The sequence below is a fragment of the Aythya ferina genome (genome assembly GCF_964211825.1).
Source record: "Aythya ferina genome assembly, chromosome: 3".
NCBI lineage: Eukaryota > Metazoa > Chordata > Aves > Anseriformes > Anatidae > Aythya > Aythya ferina.
The window spans coordinates 67,350,665-67,371,308 of record NC_140298.1 but is presented as its reverse complement, the minus strand read 5'-3'; the positions used below and the strand labels follow the sequence as shown (position 1 = coordinate 67,371,308).

Below are 20,644 nucleotides of genomic sequence, written 5' to 3'. Positions count from 1 at the left end.
GCATTATTTCTCTTTTTTTTTTTCTGTTCTCTATATTGTCACCTGCATTCATTCTGCTTATTTTTCTAATCATAGATTTATAGTTTATATAAATTTACATCTATTTATGGGCACTTCGATGTAAAAATGTATGCAAGTTCTACATTTCTAATTAAATTATTACTTTCTAAGTTAAGAGCAAGGTTAATAACTTGCTTAATTATGCCTTAAATATAGTTCACTGATTTGCTAATAGTGTTTCATTTAAAAATAATTTAGTAACATACCACAGGCTGACACAAGGATGGTGCTGCCAAAATACCAAAATTAAAAGCACAGTTCTCTGGAATTTGATATACCTTTCTTGAAATGCAACTGAAAGTACCTTAAAATAGAACTGTATCTCCATTGTTACATTGATTAAACATAGATGAAGTTGCAGAACATTTGTTACTTACTTATGAGCCCATCGTTCAAACTTTTCCATACGTGAGTTTTAAGGATGTGAGTTTTAATATTGTCATACTTCAGCAAACCTAAGAGCTGTCTGACCAAGCATGTGTTGTCAATTTATGCAAACAGTAGGCAACACAAAATTCTCGGGGGAAAATATTGAGCGTTTTCCTTAGTGTACCTTTCCCAGTAGTATTTGGCTAACAGACATTCCGAGCTGTTATTGCACTGTAATTAAGTGGCCTTTAGTCATTAATGATGGATATTCTCCATCATCGATTAGCACAGATTAATTACATTCCTATAAGGCATAAGTGAACAAGTAGAAGAAAAAACACTCTTTGTTTACTTCGGTTAAAACACTCGGTCATATCTTTTTGATGATTATTCATGATTGTTCACAGGAATTCAGTCATTATGCAGCAGATTAGACACACATACTTCTTGGGCAGTGTGTGTTGGTCTTACAGCCAGTCTCCCTTTTGAAGTCTTCTGGTTCGTTTGGAATGACTTAAACCTTCTTCCTACAGTTTATTTCATATTTTCTTGCCTTAATGTATCCTGTCCCTGCTTAATGAATTTTCTGGCCATTCTTATTATTTATTCAGACATTATTTCACTTGTATGTCTAAATGTTGATTTGTTAGCTCAAATGTTTTCTATGCTTGACTGGACAATGAATGTTTGATTCCTTGTTTCACGAAGAGAAAAAACCTTCTTCCCATCAGGGGAAGCTATGGTTTATCTTAAATGTGCCTTTGAGTGAATCTTAATTTTATACCAGTTTAAATGGCTTCATATATATTTCTAAAGGTACAGCTATTAACATCTCACTCTAAACTCTTGGCTTAGACTATATGTGATGGCAATAATAACGGTAATAAATGTCTGGGGGGTTATGATACTGAATGATATCCAGTTGTTTTCAAAACCTACATACTGCTTTGACAGGGGGGTTGGACCCAATTATCTCTTGAGGTCTCTTCCAAACCCTACAATTCTGTGATTCTTTGACATAGGTACAAATCATTTCAAAGATGCTTTCTGTTTTGTTGTTAATTCTCCTTCTATCAGTTTCAAAGATTTTGATAATCTTTACTTTATCCTTAGCTGATACTTTGAGGGAAATGTCCACAGTGTTTCTAAGGCATCTTTATGAGTGATAGTACGTGGTTTAAAGCCCATAATAATGTCTGCTAGTTCTACATTTTTATTCCCATATGTGTATTGCATTTGTTGGTACTTAATTTCATTCATCTCTTTATAGTCAGGGTTTTTTTTTTGTTTGTTTGTTTGTTTTGTTTCACGTGTATTGCACAGTCAAATCATACCATCAACCAACTTATCACTTCACTATCATCACTATATCATTTAAGATATGTCAAATGACACATTTTTTTTTTGTCTCAGTGGTAATGTCTCTAGTTTTTGAAAAAGTATTTCCAACAATTATTACAATCTTCTAAAGACTAAAGAATTAAAAATGAGAACCTTCTCAAAAGCTCTCTGAAAACATTAAATATAATATATGTAATATTTTCAGGATCACCCCCCAGGATCACCCGTTAATTTCTCTAAAAAGAAATTTGCTTTCATCAGTATGCCATGCATTTGCTCATTTAATTTGTTCTTATAGGGAATATTTTGTTATTAAATTGTTTTCGTTATATCAGACTTCAATTATTTCTCATCAGCCTTGTTTCTTTCTATCTTAAGGTGATGGTGTTTGTTCATGCCAGAAATGCCACGGTACGAACTGCTATGGGTCTTCGAGAAAAAGCAAAAAACAATGGTCATATTTGTCACTTTTTGTCACCCCAGGGATCAGATTACGGACAAGCTGAAAAACAGGTAAGTGGATAATTTATGTTGATAATCTTTACAAATCTAGACTTTGCCTTTATGATACTGTCTAATATGGGAATAGGTAAAGCATTTTTGAGCTTCTGGGAAAACATATTGTACTGTGAAAAGAAGTCCACACTTGCTAAATTAATAGAGGTAGAAAGGAAAGAGTAATGGCAGAGATAAAGGAAAAGAAACCAGTGCTGTTACTTACAGTTTTTTAAACATACCAATAATAGGTTGTGTTTCATGCAACTTGTACCAAGAGATAAATATGGATAAAGTTTAACAGAGCATGCTTTATCTTCTGGACTTTGCATCTGAAAAGAAGATATGAAATCTTTTCAATCCAAGAGTCCCCTGATGCAATTTCTCTATATCTTTTCCTTCTCTTTGGAAGAGTTATACATGTAGAACTAAATGGTGTAGATAGACCCCAAACAGCTTTCCAAAACTCAAAGCTACTTGGGATGTGCTTGAAACCCTGCAGCACTGCACTGAATCTAACTGAATGCCTGACATGTGAGGTAGATGGAGTTTTGTAATTGATATTAATTGTTAAATCAGTAACATTCCTAGTTGAGAGTTCACTGACATTGTTTGATTTAAGTCCATCACAGCATTGGAGAGTGGTATTATTTATCAGAAAGAATTGGACAAATTAGAGGAGAATGATTTGGTGATCATTGATTACAATAGTTTTTATGCAATCTCCAGCTCAGAAAGTCCCTAAGTCAATAATTTCCACTTTCTGGGAGAGCACACGTCCTTCATTTTGCACTCTTTCCCTAAGCATTTCCTGCTGTCCACTCTTTACAACAGAAACCTGTCTTAAAGTATTAATCTGACGTCACCAGTAAATTTACAACCTTTCTAAAACCATCAGACTTTCCTCATAAATCACCTACTGGCAAGCAATCAAAAAGTAATTGTTCTGAGAGTCAAAAGTGAGAAAGCCATTTGAATCTCACAAAGGATTAGCCCCCTTAATCAGGTTTTGTGTAAGAAATATGTATATGGATCATAAATTATTTGTATTTTGAGCAGTAGCCAAGTACTTGCCAGATGACTGTGTACATTTTTATGCATTCTAACTGTTCTGTCCTTGTGTGAATTGTGTTAGTTGACCTTTCAGATTTTTTTCTAATATAGTAACTTTTCATCTACTTAAGCAATATGCCTGTATTTCTGCTGAGAGAAAGTTTCCAAAAAGAATTCTTAATTGATTGTTATATGTGACTTTTACATTTGAGGATATATAATTTGAGGTAATGATTGGCGTTACGAGTGTCTTGTTAATGTTCCTTGAAAAATAATGTTCTTCCTCTCTCCTCAGCTAAATTGCAGAACACAGAGTAAATACCTTTTCATTATAGAAAGTTTAATGTATGGATAAAATGTTTTCTCTTACTGGTAAATATGTTGAGAAACTCTAAGTATTTTTGGCCCTAGTGAATTAGGAATTGAGTGGGGGGAGAAGGGAGTTACATTCTGTGTCTTTCTTGGATGCAACAATTACACTACCTTATTTTATACGTCTGGAAAGAATGGAAAGGGATTCACTCAGATGTATTAATTCTGAATGGAGCAGGGACATTACAGTTGGTAAACTCAAATTTTGTGAATGTAGAGAAAATTATAAATTAGAGAAGAAGTCATAATCATAATCAAGTATGTTATTTGTCAAGATGGTTCTGAAAGGTGTAATAAATATTTATGGAACTATACTAAATTATAAATTGATGTCCTTATATTTCATAAAATAGCATATTAAAAAGCCCCTCTTTTTCTAGTGGATGTTAGTAACTGCTGCATTTTTAAAATAACATTAAACCTGAACCTGGAAAATCGCATATTTCTACAGCAACACTGAAAATTAGTGCTGAACTTTTTCTCATTATATTTCTTAGAACAAAATCTGAAAATCCTAATTTTAATTTTTCAGTGCTAGCATGTGGAAAAATAGTTTAGGCCACCGAAAATACCAGTATTGAGTTAGGAACTCAAAACTACTACTGATGAACTTAGGATTGCATACTCCTAAGTCAGCAGTGCATGCTATGTGATGTATAGAAGTATTTGCCCAATCCGCTCTGTATTTTAGTGAAACCTACTGTGTATTCAGTTACTCTTTTCAACCATGGGATTAAATGAATTAGAAAACATGTTCTCATCTTGTTGGGAATCAGAGAAAGAGCACACAGTAAAGTGAAATTCTAAGCCTATTTAGAATACAAGTTTTTGCTACCTGTGCCCAGACAATGATTTAAGGTAGCATTTATAGTATAAATTAAGACTGTTAATTAAGGTGGCCTTATAGGCTGATTGTCTGCATATCTGATCTAACTTTTTTTTAAGGGTATTTATCCATCACGCTGAAATCTAGGGGAATTGAGATAGTAAATTTCTCTGTTCTCTCTTCTCCTCCCCCTAGATCTCCATTCCAGTACACATACATTTGTTACGAAGTCAAGCATTAGTTCTAAATCAAATTTGGAATTGTTTGAGGACTGTAGTTCAAAATGTTGATCCTTGCTAAAGCAAAGCTGACTTAACTTCAGAAGATACTTACAGAAGTTTTATGGTTTGGGAGTTGAACGAAAATGGCCTTAATTGTAATTAAAAACAAGTGAATTCTTTTGTAATTCATGGGAATCTTTGATCCTTCTGACTACTTTCTGCATGATTACAGTAGTGTTTCACATACTATAATATAGCCAGCAGCTATGGATTCTTAGTTTTTATGATCAAGAAATATCAGCTATTGGGAGATTGCAGTGAGGAGGGCATCAGTCTCTTTTTTCAGGTGACAAATGATTGGACACAAGGAAAAGGTCTCAGGTAGGTCCGCAGGAGGTTTAGATTGGACATTAGGAAGAATTTGTTCACAGAGAGAATGATCAAGCATTGGAATGGGCTGCCCAGGGAAGTGGTGGAGTCCCTGTCCCTAGGGATATTTAAGAGACATGTGGACGTGACACTAAGGGGCATTATTTAGTGATAAGACTTAGTAGGTCAGGTTGATGGCTGGACTAAGTGATCTTGAAGGGCTTTTACAACCTAGATGATTCTGCAATCCTATGCATACTTAGTGACCAGTGATAGGACCCGAGGGAATATTTTCTAGCTGCGACGGGGGGGTTCACATTGGATATCAGGAAAATGTTTTTCACTGAAAGGGTGGTCGCGCACTGGAACAGGCTCCCCAGGGGAGCCTGTCATGACACCAAGCCTGTCAGAGTTTAAGAAGAATTTGGACCATGCTTTTAGTCATATGGTCTGAATTTTTGGGTAGCCCTGTGTGGTATCAGGAGTTGGACTCGATGATCCTTGTGGGTCCCTTCCAACTTGGGATATTCTATGATTCTATGTAGAGTATTGAACAATTTGTGTTCACATAGAACTGAAATTTGTGTTTGAGCTTCAGCAACTGTTTCTAATGTTCATATAGTCTTGACATGCGTCACTCTTCATGTCTGAATTGTTCTACCTACTGCTCTGAACTTAGGATCTCATTCTGGTTCTCATCGTTATTTCAAAATTTTCATTTAAAGGTTCTTACTTATTTAAATGATAGCAAATTGTTGTTAGGAGTAGGTCAGGCTATGCAGTAAGTCTCTTAGTGGCAAATTTCTGGTGTTCAGGCGAAAGTACTGTGAAGACCATGGATATATGCTCTTCCTTAAGTATTTGCTGCTGTTGGGTGAAAACTGCGCTACACAAACTTCTGATCTGACCTGGCATAGCTGTTCTTAAGCATTATACAATAAATCAAATACATCTTACACAATAAATTGAGGTGTAGAGTGATAGAACACATGTCGTTTAAGAGCCTAGCTTTTCAGGGATCTTTTTAAAATTCATTCTCAAAACATAACATAGGTTTTTGGTTCCCAGGTATCTTAAAGCTCAACCTTTAGGTGAGCCAAATAACACTAGAACTGACCTGTCCTTGTAAATATTTACCATTCCTTCACAGTGCTTCTTATTTCCAAACAGTACTTTTAATCAGCATGATCATATTTAAAATTTTTGATCAAGAGTACAAATATGAAATATTCATGGGTCATATCAAATCTCTGAAGAAACTCATTAGACATTCATCAAGTCAGAGTTTATAGATGCAATTAATTCTTTGATCATCATTGCCTAATCTTAATTACCTTAATAAGTGAAATTCATTTCATATTGTACTAAATTCCTAGTGCCATACCATATAAATGAAATTCCTGACAGAAGTCTAAATGCATTATATCACTTCTGTGTGATGCAGTGAATAATTTAAGCCTCATGATGACAATATCATGTTTGTCTGACAAGAGCTATCTTGTATAAAGTGATGTTTATTGGCACAGATCCCAAAATTATTAGACTGAAGGCCATTCAGTCTTGCTGTTTCATTCAACATGAAGTTTAGCAATATGTGGCAGAGAATAATCTTGATAATGTAATATAAACCTTATTTTGTACTCTGTATACAGTGTGCACTCTAGTAGATGATGTTTAGAAACATACTGAAATCCAGTGTATGACTTAAAAGAATAAATAATGCCCAAATCATGCATGTTCTAGTCTAGACACTAAGTGTAAGTGGAGACTACTTGAACACACAGGAAGAACTGAAAAATAGAACAGTTAAAAGCATTGTATGCTTTGCTGGCCTTTAAAATATGAAAGCAATTCTACTAATCCTCTTAATTATCAGTCAAATGTTTTTAAGTGATTAGAAATGAATTTTTTAAGAGAACATTCATCAAATATTTGATATGTAATCATTTGTTTGACATTTAATTATTTCAGAGCAAATCCTCATTTTATTTTTGTTTTATTAATAACATATCTAATATTTGATATGTCATAAAAAACCTGTAAAAATAAAATGAGGAGCTGTATTCAAATACATTAGGCTATATTAAATGTCAAACATATACTGAAGTTCTCTATTTGTTTTATAATTACTATTTTTTTTACTTTTGGAAAATATTTGCTAATTATCTCTCAGAGAGTGATATGAAGCTCTTTATATTTCTTTCACAGAATATTTTATTCAGTAGTTCTGCTTAAAGGTCAGAGATAAAGTTCATGAAATGATATGGTCCTAACAATTGACAGATTGAAGAAAAATGTGTTCTATATAGAGTGTTCCTACTCTGCTAATGAATCCTGAGCTGTGTTAAGTGGGATTTAGATGGATATTTAGGTTTTGGAGAGACCAGCTTAAAGAGAAAAAGATATTCTTTACCCCTGCATTTTTGTTTTGAATATCATGTCTCACTGAATGTGGGGCATAATTCTATTATTTTATAGTAGTTAGAAAAAGTTTTGTTTGAATGAAAGTGGGCAAACCTTTCTTAAAGCATGTTATTTTCAATTAATTTGGAGTAATGTTACTTTAAAAAAAAAAAGTAAAAAAAAATAAAAATAAAATTTGTAGGTGTGTTGAATGATCAGGACAATCTGCAGCTAGATACTAATGATCTTTTCCTTTGCTCTGTAGAGTAATACTGTTGGTGTTAGAGGGCAGTGCCCACAGTATTAATATATTTTGTGCTTCAGAACCACACTTCTGTTATGAACTGATATGTGAACCTTTACCTGTAAATTTCTGAGAAAACCGTTATCTAAATTGAAATCTTATATATATGAATGGAAAAAGCTGCATGAACAAAATATTATTTATTTACTTTCAAAGTACAGGTGTTTTCTTCCTTTTCAAAGGAAAGATACACTCTTTATACTGGTATGTTTCATTACTCTGTTCCAGAGTATATTTTTTTCATCAGTTTAAAACAACAGTTTGTATGTTTTGATGAATCGAGTTCAAAATTAAGTTTATTATTTTTAAGCTTTCAGAATTAGACATTCTAAAAATACATGAAGTATACAGTAAAAAGGACCTTTTTTTTTTAAACATTAACAAATGGTAAGATTCAAAAGTGGGAAGTAAGAATGAGGAGAACTGTCTCAGCTATTAGAGCAGTATCGTAGACAAAAAGTCAAATAGTGATGGTATAGTAATCATGATTGATGCTAGTCATTCTTTTCATCAGACTTCGTAAGTTATTTGTGCATGGTCTTTGGAAAAAAAAAAAAAAAAAAAAAGATAGATCCCTAATGATTGTCAAGTCTACCGTCTTGCATAAGACTTCACCAGATTCCTTCTCTGAGTCTCTATTGTGCTTTCTGAGGAGACATCTTTATTCAATTTAACATTTAAGGCATTGGAAAATTCCCTCTTCTCAGTTATGTATAACGTTATCAATTATATATACTACTTAGTTTAGGTAGAAATGTCTGGCTGGTCTATCAAAGCAAGAAAACAAACATTTGAAATTCAATTGATTTTTGCCAAGAATTTATAGCAAGATGGGCATAGCACTAAGGTTATTAAGAGTTACTTTAGTTTAATACTTTTATTTTTTTCTAATACAGAACCCTTGCCTCATTGAATGGGAAACTTCTACATAGTGTATACAATCTACTGAAATTTTCAAGTGTTTTTGTTATGAATCAGAAAGTATAAAATATGTGATATAGACTGCATTCTGTTATCAAATATGGATGCTCAGTCTCTCTGAAAGTCATTCTAATTTTTAGTTCTCTAATCCAAGGGTTTCAGGTTTGTTGGCTTGTCTCTCAAGCTCTGACAGTTACAACACTGAGGTAACACAAGTCTGTTGTTACTCTGTGAGAAATAAAATGGACATTTTTTCCCCAATATCTATTGACTTGATCATATATTCTGTATTATTCATCATGAGCATCAATTTGATATGCAACAATGATTAGTTTTATCTTGTTTATAGCTGGAAAGCTGTCTCGTGAATATTTGTTCTATTTCCAAAAGATATGCCGTGTCTGTAATAGAGTCCTGGAAGCCAAATGGGATAGCAGATCTTCTTCTAGAATGATCTTTGAGGTTGTAAACATGTCTGACAGAGGTGCTGATGTTTTTGTTCAGGGAACTATGAAAAGATGTTTCATTCTTTTGTATGCAACTTTTTAGCAATTGTGGAGCTTTTCAGGTTAAGATCGGTAATGGATTTCATCACTGTAAGTGTAAGAATTAATTCCTTTTCTTATTAATCTTCCATGGCAATGCTCTGATAAACTGTAGGATAATGTGTTGCCTGTAGCATCCCCTTTCATTGTTGACAAAATTTTCTATTAAATACTAAATGTGCTTAGTAAGATCATTTGAAACTGTTGTCACATTTATGTTCTGATTAAGCTGCTTTCCTTAAATTAAATCTTCCACAGCCCTCCCCAATGTAGGGCAGTATTTGCATTCAGTCAATACAAATTTTAAGGTATTTTAAGACATTTTGAAAATGTATTATTTATTTATGCTTGTAAATACAGAAACTGAAATTCCAAGTCACATTGTTTAAAATAATGTTTTAAATGTTCACTTGGTTTATATACTGAGATTTGTTTCAATGTATTTGATTAAATCACACAAAATGTAAATTTGATTAAATACACTGAAACTTCTTCTTTTGGGATATGGGAACAGTGTTAAGCCAGCAGATGTTCCTGGATGTCAGGCTCATTATAATGAGTAGCTATAGCAAGTTATTTTGTGATTCTGCAGATACAGAGGTTTCTATATTTCTTAATGTGTTTTTTGGCATAAATGGTGATCTTAGGATAAAATTACTTACTTTGATATAAGTGAAGGTATTAAAGTATATTATATTTAACCTTTTTTCTGTTCATTCTTAGGTGTCTCTCATATGTTAATTTCTGATCTTTTTGTCTCTCTTGAAGTTATAACCTTATTCTGGTGCATTGACAAAGAGAAAAGCCTCATATTCTTTTATCCTTTAATTGTGAAAATCTCCTTCAGTTAGCTGCTAGAATGGTTTAACATGTAATCCAGGTCAAAACGAAAAAGGTTGAGAATTTTCACAGTAGTTGTTAATTGATAACTTCACAAAGTAATATGATTTCAACTGGAAATCATTGTTATATGAATTATATATAGGTATTGAGTAGATAAGCTAATAGTATAGTAAAGAAACATTCTAAAGAAAACTTCAAGTCTGTTTAGGAAGAAGAAAATTAATAATAATCCAATATGATTGTTTTCTTATACACAAGTTTGGGAAGCAGGACTCTTTCCGCAGCAACACAGCCAGCTACTTTTGATTTTTACCAATATTTGCTTTCATAGTCTGTAATGAAGCTGAGGTATACATGTATATTAGAAATATGTAAGATTTATTGAGACCAAAAAGTTCCCTTTTCTTCATGTTTTCTTTAGTGATTTAACAGGTACAAAGACTGGCAATATCTGATCACTTGGAAAGACCTCAGTGAGAAGTAATTACGAGGTAAAATTGAAGTCAGCGTAGGTGTTCTCTGCCCCAGTCCCTGCTTGGTACTCCCTTGAAGAGCTTGGTTGGCTCTGCTTTGTCTGTTCTCATCTGCTTTCAATCCCCAGTGATTGTTTCAGGCTTTTTTTTTTTTTTTTTTTTTTTTTTTAAAGGCAGCTTAATTTACTAATGACCCTTAGCTCTTTTATTCTTTTTCCAAGATTTGCCAATTTTGTTCTTGGCTGCAATGTGTTATCTTGTGCAATATGTTCACAGTGAGATTTTAGACAATAATCATATTTTTCAGGCACCTTTTCTTTCTTTTGCACCAAACTATACTGGCAAACAGTTCTGGTCACATGCAATTTAAGTAACATTACATGGAAATCTTATGCTGACTAGAAAACAGCATATAAAGAAACTGTATCGTTAGGAATCCATTTGTCAGGAAATACAAGGAGTTTTAGTTTTAGGAGGAATAATGTTTGAAAAGTTGGAAAGTACTCATGTTTGTTGTGTTTTTTTGTTGTTGTTTGGTTGTTTTTGTGTATGTGTGTGTGTGTTATTCCCTCACAGCGAAGACTGTTTGTTGATGATCAGTTATACTTTGTATCTCATGATTAATTATATTCATCTCAGATTTGATACAGTTTAGGGACTGAAATTCTGTTAGAAAGTATATTTTGATTTCTTTTATAGGAAATATAGTGAATTTTCTGGGGTCAGTATATATATGTTATATATATGCGTTATATATATATGTATGTATATATATATTATTTTTAAGTGGCTGGCCATTATTTTAAAGATACAGGTGATCACAGAACACATTTGGTGGTTGTCTTTCCTGAAACAAAATTCAGAACAAAACTTAGTTAACATAAGAATAGACTTACGTGCTATCTTCTGGGATTACTTGATATTTTTCCTTCAGAATATTCCTCTTAAGTGATCATGCTTCTTTTGCTCCCTGAGGATTCACATGAATTTATTTATATTGTAAAACAATACTTATGTAGGCTGTCTTTAAACTGTGATTTTGTTATGAAATTGAAGTTTTCAACCTGAGGTAATTAGAAAAAAACATGTTCCTTAATGCTTTATTTGACCATTTTGCATATTTCAGTATGTTTTCCATCTGACTCTGTCTCCATAAAGGCATGATTAGTGTAAGTGCAGTTTAATAATTTCACCTGTTGCATGAAATATTCTGTTCACTTACCTATTGATGGAATTCCTTCTGTTGAACACAGTGTTAAACATACTTTTATTCCAAGGTACATTTAGATGCTTGCTTCAGTTTTTCATTTAGAAACACTGCAGTTCTTATTTTTTTATTATTATTATTATTTTATTTTATTTTATTTTTATTGAGAAAGCTTTCCAAATGCTGTTTAATTTGATTATGGTTTGATGGAGTTGTTTAGCAATGCATGCTCACTGTTTCAGTTATCATCTACTTTGCTCTTCCAGGTCCCCCAAATAACATAATTTAGGTAAACTTGTTTTGGCTTTTAAACTGTTCCTTTAGTTTATTTATGGAGTATATAGACTAGATCAGATCTAGACAGAAGCATTTTTGCATTGGAGCTTGCAATGACATCTGGTTAAAATAAATTGTGAAGTAATATGATGAAAAAGAGTGCGCATCTTAAAAAAAATAAATAAATAAAAGAGCAATTAGAAGCAACCATTAAGAGTGAGTGAATTGGATTTGATCCACAGTCTATTAATCACACGTAGTGAGAGCCAGATGTGCTTTGGAGAAAACAAAATGGGTCAAAAAGCAATTAAGCACACTTTCAGGAAGTTGTACAGATTTTTTTTCCAGATTTTTTTTGTTTGTTTTTGTTTGTTTCTTTGTTTTGTTTTCTGGTTTAAGTTGCATTATGTGTATATACAGTCTTTGATTTTAGCATATCTTGTATCTGATTTATATTACCAAAATTTCTGGATGTAGGAGACCAGAAGATATGGAAGCTTAGATTTCTGCAACATTTATTTTTCTCTTCTATTTATTTTGAATTAATCTTCAAAAGAAGAATCCCTGCTTGTTGGAAATCATTGTCCTGGAGGAAAGCATTGTTGTATTATATAAAACAGCTGTGCTTTAGTATGTACAGATACTGTTGCATAGCACCTTTAGCATAGTAAAATAATAATTTGGCTAAATTTGCTGTATGTCTCTTGAAGAACCTAATTATTTCAGAGACCTCTTTCTTGCTACCAGATTGTTATACCAAAACCTCTAATCAATGATTACAAAAGATCTCAAAACAATAATAACAAAACTAGTATTCTTACCATCCCATTTTTGAGATACATCATATATGTGCTTGGATACATCTTTTTACATGCACCATATTTGTAATTTTTTGTAATTGTAACTAGAATGAAATTACATTAGTAGGACCTAGAGTGATGGCAACATGTTTTTGAGAAGACTAGAGTATACGCAAACTGTATATGAAGTATAATGAAAACTGGTTGGTAACAAAAAAGTAACTCATTCTGTATTATGGAATGAAAATAATATTACTAAAAAAAATGGTAGGCAGACTTCAAAGTGCATGGCTTTTAAGAAGCTGTGAGCATTTCTGTGAAATGAAAAATTTTAGGACTTCTTATTCACATGAAATTACAAGAAAATTAGTAAGCTTTTGGTAGAACAGGATTTTAAACAAATTCGGTTTTAGAACTTGGAGAAGACATGAAAAATACCGACATGAGTAAGATTTTTCCTAGAATGTTTCCTTCCTGTCAAATACAAACTTACTAGGTCATCCAGCCTGGCTAGGAAACAAGGTTTGGCTTAAGATCTCCTGAATGGCTATTGTGTGAACCTCTTTCTTTGTCAAGCAACAATCATATATAATATATGTAATAAGTATTTAAAGAAATTCTAAAAACCCACAAGTGCAATGTCCTAGCATCTCCCATAGTCCAAATAGAAAAATAAAAATAAAAATAAAAAAATTGAAATGAATACCATCAACACTTTCTATGTATTCTCTAGAATGGGATATTAAGAAAATATTATAAACTAGGGTGATTGATATTTCTAGAGCATTTGGACACCGAGTGTGTAGGAATGCATTTCAGGCAATGGTTTTATTCAGCTTCAGACTTTTGTTGGGTAAAATCATTGCTAACCTGTGAGGAAAACTAGAAAAACAACAATAGACAAGCAAGACAGATCCTGTTTTGACATATTTGCAGATGATGTGCGTATGGCCTGAAAACTTTTCCAAAAAATTTACACAAGACTTTCAGATTTGAAAGTTTTTTGGCTTTGAATTTATATTTCATGATATAGTTCACATTTAAAACTGTTCTAATTAGATGAGTAACATTTTTCAATATCATCCTGTCTTTATGAGAAAATATATTGTTACTTCCAAAATCAATAATAGAATATATTAGTAAATAATTTTATTTTGAATATTTAATGTTTTTAACTCAAAAGTAGTGGAACTTAAATTATGATTACTTTTATAAATGATGTATTATTTTTTATACATAAAAAATACATGATTTATAAGCATTATCGTGTCTTTCTTTATATCAACAGTTAATCAGACATTGGACTGTTTCAAACCAAATATATTTGCTACCCCTTTGATAAAGTATAGTGTTATATATATAATGAAGTTGTCACGTGTCTGAGATGGTGCTTGTACAACTAGGGGACCCCATACCATCATTCTACCAAGTACCTCAGAAATAATTTTCTCACATTTGTTTTTTGGCACTTGCAATAGAAATCAAAATGTTAATGAATGTTTTGTGTATCCTGCCTTCAGATATCTAATCTGCCCAATGGTTTAGAAACATTTAATGGAATATATTTGAAATTTTACTGAAAATGGTTATATGTACAACAGTTTTGCGGTATTGTGATGGTTTATCAACTCTGTAAAAGTACATATGTGATTTCAAAATGTTATGCACAATTTTTCTAGTGAATCTTTTTAGTGACAAAAGGCAGAAGTTGTGAAAATGTGGATGCTGAGACAAATGCAAACATAGGCCAGCAACTTCCCCATGTACTGGAAGATTTTGATGAAGCTTTGCAAAAAGCCTATACATATATAATATTTATATATTTATATAATAATAATTAATAAAAAAATTTTTGGTAGGTAAAGAAGAATAAAAACTTGTGTATTGATAGTTAATCTTTCCTAAGTCACAAAAAGTCACAAAATTATGTACAGATGAGAAAAAACAAATGTGTTACGTAACTGCAAAGTAATTGTGACATGGGGGAAAATGTTGTGCAGAGCTACTGATCACTCGAACTCAGAAAGACCTGAGATGGTCTACTCTGCACAGCAACAAAGTGCCTGTGACTAGAAGAGTTTGTAGCATTGTGGTTCTTTCATAGGCAGTACTTACTGGCTCCTGCACAGTTTTTGCAGGCAAATTGAACTTCCACTTAATAAATCTTATACATCAACCTTGAAAGCATCAAGATATCTGACACATTCTGCTTTTAAACTAAAGGTTCTTTTTTCCCAGATAAGGACCTATAAGAGCATTTGTAAAATATGTTATTTAATTGAATAATGACCTTGAAAACTGTTTTTGATTAAGCCACGTTGATTTCTTCTAACTACTACAGGGATCTGTCATTCTCTATAGGTAATGCTGAGTATTAACACAACTATGAGATGAAAATTAAATTTGCCATGTGCAGAACTCATAATTTATATGTTTAAGATTACACCTTCTGTTTTAGTAATTGGTGTACTAGGGATTCTACTCTTTCTTTTTATATTTAGATAGACAAAAAATATAGGTATGAAGTAACAAGTTGGCTTATAAATGGCTAAGTTGGCTTATAAGTTTGGAAGTTCTAAAATACTGAGAACTGCTGAGAAAATGCCAAAAAAAAAATAATAGTGAATGGCAAACCTTTAGGGTCAAGAATTTAGAGAATCAAGATCTTTGCAAAAGCCTTTATCTAGTATCTTTGTAATAATACTTGAAAAGCACTTAGTTCTCAATTCAAAGGCAGGTGCATGAAGGATGAAAGATACTGCACATTTTATGTCTGTGAAGGTACTTCTGGCTTCAGTATACATGCATTTTGTAATCAAACAGAATTCTGGTTCTGTCTTTGATTCTAGAGATCACTTTTTTTCAAGTATTGTGCTACATGTTTATCAAGGTCAGTAATCAGAAATCTGAAAAGAGTTTGGGACCTTTAGCATCATATTGCCATGTTTTCATTTAAACTGTAGTATTGCTGAATAATTGAATGAAGTCCTAGCTGGTTTGCAGTTGAAGAGTCCAATTGAAAAACCTATTGAAGCTAATGGGAAAGAGACTGTTGGCTTTGGAGCAAGCAGTAAGGACACAAGGTAACACAGCACAAAACAGCGTTTCTTAGAAGAAACACAGCACAATGTTTTGAGTATTTGCAGATGTGGATTTTCAGTTAGATTCTGGAACTGAAAGCAATAAGAAAACGTGTGTCTGTCCCAGTGATTCATATGTAATAATCATTCATATAGGCTTAACAATATTACTTCTAATATGTTTAATGACCTTTACATTCAGAAATGATTTTCTGGGTTCTCGATTCAGTAGCTACACCACAGTAGAAAAATGTTTGTGTTGCAACATCACATTAAAAACATGTCTCTTTTCTTGCTTCATGGCATATAATTTAAAAACATCTATAACAATTATTTTCAAGTATTCTCTCAGATCTTGTTCCTGTGAGGGAGCATATTCCTTGAAGTAACCACTGAGGTCTCGTCTAAGGTCTCTTGTCCAAGACAATGGTTGTAAGTGTCTTCTGTTCTTTCACAGTACCATACAGGTCTGAAGAATTCATTCATTCACAGTGAAAAGTGAGAGGTATAATTGTAGTTGATTATTTTCAACCATTGTGTTAGTACCATGATTTAAAACCAGTGTGAACCCTTATGAAAGACTTCATCTTATGAATTGTTTCCTTTGCTCTCTCTCACTTAACTATGACTCACCTGTTAGAGTTTTATGTTTATCATTTTCTAGGATTCTATGAACTGTTTTCCAGTTGAATTGATCCTAAATATTTAACTATCGGGTGAGATTTGAATGCCTGCATTCTCATAATCCTGCACAGCACCCTGCCACAGTCATTTAAAATACTAATTAAACACAAATTCCATCTTATACATTAGTATTTATGCAGAAAACTAATTATGTTCATTATTTTTCTTTCTTTTTTTTTTTTTTTAAGCAGAATCAAGTAATTATTTACTCATTTGAAAATTACAGCCTTATAGCCTTATTTATTAAGAACACTTTTTTTTTTTTTTTCTTTTTTTTTTTTCCTCCTACACAGTCCAGTTTCTTTAAATTTCAGATTTTCGCTTGTGGAAAAGATAAACATTACATGTAAACAGAGATATTTATGATACTAAATGACTAAGGAAATAGGTGGAAGGTTGATGACAAAACCCACAACTATTAATAAATCTGTAAAAGGAAAAGCAAAATGATAATTAAGAACATAAAGAATATAGCTAGAGCATATTGGAAAAAGGCAAGATGTGTAAGATTCTACCCACATGCAAATTCCCAACAAATTCCTTGCCCCCAGCACAAGAAGGATGTTGATCTGTTAGAATGGGTCCAGAGGGGGGCCATGAAGTTGATCAGAGGGCTGGAGCACCTCTCCTATGGAGAAAGTCTGAGAGCTGGGGTTGTTCAGCCTAAAGAGAAGGCTCCGAGGTAACCTCATTGCAACTTTTCAATACTTAAAAGGAGCTTATAAAAAAGATGGAGAACAACTTTTTGCTCAGTCAGATGACAGAACATGGGGGAATGGTTTTAAACTAAAAGGGGAGATTTAAATTAGCAGTTAGAAGGAAATTTTTCACTTAGAGGGTGGTGAGGTGCACTGGAACAGGTTGCCCAGAGAAGCAGTGGCTGCCCCATCCCTGGAGGTGCTCAAGGCCAGGCTGGATGGGGCCTTGGACAACCTGGTCTGGTGAGTGGTTTCCCTGCCCTGGCAAGGGGGTTGAAGGGGATCTTTAAGGTCTCTTCCAACCTGAGCCATTCTATGAAATTCATGTTTAGATATAAAGTTTCGTGCAGTTTTTATGAGACAGAACTAGTAAATATTTGAAAATTAACTAAAAAAAAAAAAAAAAAAGCAAATAATTTACTTCACTTATTTATATATTAACTTCAACTATCAAGAGAACTTAAATTTTGGGGAGATTATGGGACTACAGGAAAATGTTGCTGTTACGCATCGTCCAGAAATACCTCATTTGATTTCCTTATAAAATGATTTGTGTCATTAAGGCAGAAAGTAGATTTGAAATATCTTCAAAATCTTTGTCTATTGTGGAAATAGGAAAACGTTTCTAGGAACAAATGTGATGAAATATGTCACTAATAATAAGGGGGGAAAGCTAATTGGGATTGTTGTAGTTCATGGTGATTGTAGTTTTAAATTGAGTATTGAGAGCCATCTCGTGGCCATACTGGTTAATGCATATCTATGCTGCTGATTTTGTAGACTTACTCTATTGTTCATTGTTTCACGTCAGGGCATTTTGAAGAATGAAAATTAAAAATAAACCTAATATTTTTTTTTTTTAATGTTTGTTTGTTTCATGAATAAGACCTAAGTGAGCAGTAACTGCAGGGCAGGGGGACATAAATGCATTCTACTTCCAGGCACATAGCTTGAAATGCAGCTCACAGCACCTTAAGCTGGGAGTCTGTCAGTATAGCAAATGGATAGAAATAGCTCCTCTAAATCATAATTTACATCATCCCTGTTAGATGACTAGAGTTAGATGGCATGAGTCCCTCATGATTTTCTTATGCAGGCAATTAGCCTACATATTAGTGGTAAGAACATGGGGAAATGAAAAGTTCCAGGAGCCTTTGGGACTCTGCCTTCATGCTTAATTCTGAAAAAAAAAAAAAAAAAAAAAAAGTGAAAATCTGCTTGACCAGAAAGATGGCTTCTTTACATTCATATGAAATTTTGGAGATAATTTATTCTTATTCCCTCTTTCTCTTCCTTCCTTTCTTCCTTGCTTATCTTCTTACACTCATTAATGGATCATAGTATAAAATACAGCATGGAAAAGTTTTACATGTAGTTAAGTATAATGTATAATATATTTGTATTGTGTGTATATATATATATATGTATAAAGTACGTGTATAATAATATATGGGCTACATTCACTGTTGGTAAAACAATGCATGTTTTAGAAAGCTAAAAATTTGTATCCAACAATTTTAAGCATTTATTTTTCCAGATCCATTAATTAATAATTGTTTTGATTGCTGGAATAAGAGTTAATAGTAAATAGAACAACTCAATATTTGTGTTAGTGGAAACCTTTTTTCACCTACAGAGAACTTGTCCGTGGCAAGGGAAGGGCTGTGGTAAGGTAACATATTATGGGAAGATGCATGATTTATATTTGGGGGTTCTAAGGAGGATGAACTGACTTTATGATAAATGATGCCTTCTGAATAAGTTACCACTGTCACCAGTAGAAACAGTGTAAACTCTCCATTCCTATTTTTACTATAATGTTCTGTGGTTCTGTTATGTTCAGGCATTTAAAGCCACAGGATGATGTGATCAATTTTCATGTGTAGGGCCATTAACTTTTCAATTGTTCCTTCAGTTTCTCTGTGAGAGGAAGTATTCGGTATCAGAATAAGCAGGGATTAGTGTGAGGACAGATAATGCAAGTTCAAGTAGGTTCCAATTTACTCAGAATAGTAAGTGATATTTAAGAGCTATTGTTGATATTTGCCATCTGGAAGTGTTGATATAATGCCACCTGAGTCAGTTACAATAGAAATTTGTTGCAATGTAAAGTCATTTGAGGGTCTATTTTGTCTGTTTCTTTCCTGGATAGTTTTTGGTCACTAGTCTAAATCAGAAACATGACAGCTGAGTGGTCTCCAGGGTGAGATGTAGCACAGAGGTTTTAGTAGTCTGCACACGGAACCTACAAATGCGTGGTGTGTCTGAGCTCCTGTTCCAGTAGGTAGAGTACAGCATGTTTCAGGCGGTGGAGCCTGGATGGGGGAGGATGACTGAGCTCAACCTGGGGCACACACTGGGCAGGCAGGGGGGCAGAAATGCTGTAGAAGCCCGCACTGTCTGATGCCTGTCTGTTGTGAAGGGTGATTAGACTCCAGCTTTACAGAACTGCATGTAGACAGCTACAGCGTAGGTGTCATAATCTCTAACAGAGCCCTGCTATATCAAGCCGCTGGCAGGGTGGCCTGTCTCAAATGGTATGGCAGTTACTTTACTTTCTAGGGGCATTTCTCCACATCAGACAGCATTAGCTGGCCCTTTTATCTTCAGCTTTAGCAAGGTACAGATTAAACAAATATGATGGAACTATCCAGTTATCTGAAGTGATGTCTTCTGAAAGAAGAAATGGAGTAGGAAATCTTTTCTAGGTTGCTCTCAAGATTGAAAGACTGTGCCAAAATTGTAAGTTGTCAGTCTGCTTCTATAAATCTGATTAGAAAGGTTGTCTGATGCTATCACAGAAGAGAGGCACAATAGGTTTTCCTCCAGCAAATGGTCACTGGGGATAGTGGAGGTAATACCAGTGCTGCAAGTAAGCGTAGCCTCTGTGTTTCTATTCTGTGCAAAACTTCTGGAGCAAGATAATCGGCCATTCCATATTTGGAGCTCAAAAAACAATTTAAAAATTGTCTGAAATCCCCAAATACAGAATTAGCAGAAGGAAATACTTCTGTTGAATAGCTTCAGAGATTTAGATTGGAATTCGCAAAGTAAAATATTCTTAGGTATGTAAACCAATTTCTAAAGGTGATATGATCACCAAGTTTGCTTTTCTGACATATCTTATTTATCTATATGATATATTATATTATTTTTATCGATTACTTTATATATCATATAATATTTTATATTGACTTCCAAAGAGCATGAGAAAATCAAGCAAAACAGTCAGAGCTTTAAAAATGTTTGTTACTCTAATCTAATTAAAAGTTCATAGGGATTACATGAGTCAAAGATTCTGCTC

At 33.3% G+C, this 20,644-nt stretch overlaps 1 protein-coding gene across 6 annotated transcripts in view; it reads left to right on the top strand.

Moving 5' to 3' along the window:
* ASCC3 (activating signal cointegrator 1 complex subunit 3) overlaps positions 1 to 20,644 on the top strand; it is a 280,518-nt gene that overhangs the window by 145,585 nt on the left and 114,289 nt on the right. For all 6 annotated transcript variants that reach the window (XM_084513434.1, XM_084513436.1, XM_084513435.1 and 3 more), the window contains one exon: positions 2,149 to 2,283. In XM_084513434.1, coding sequence (XP_084369560.1) covers positions 2,149 to 2,283 — 135 coding nt within the window. The remainder of the gene's footprint in view (positions 1 to 2,148; positions 2,284 to 20,644) is intronic.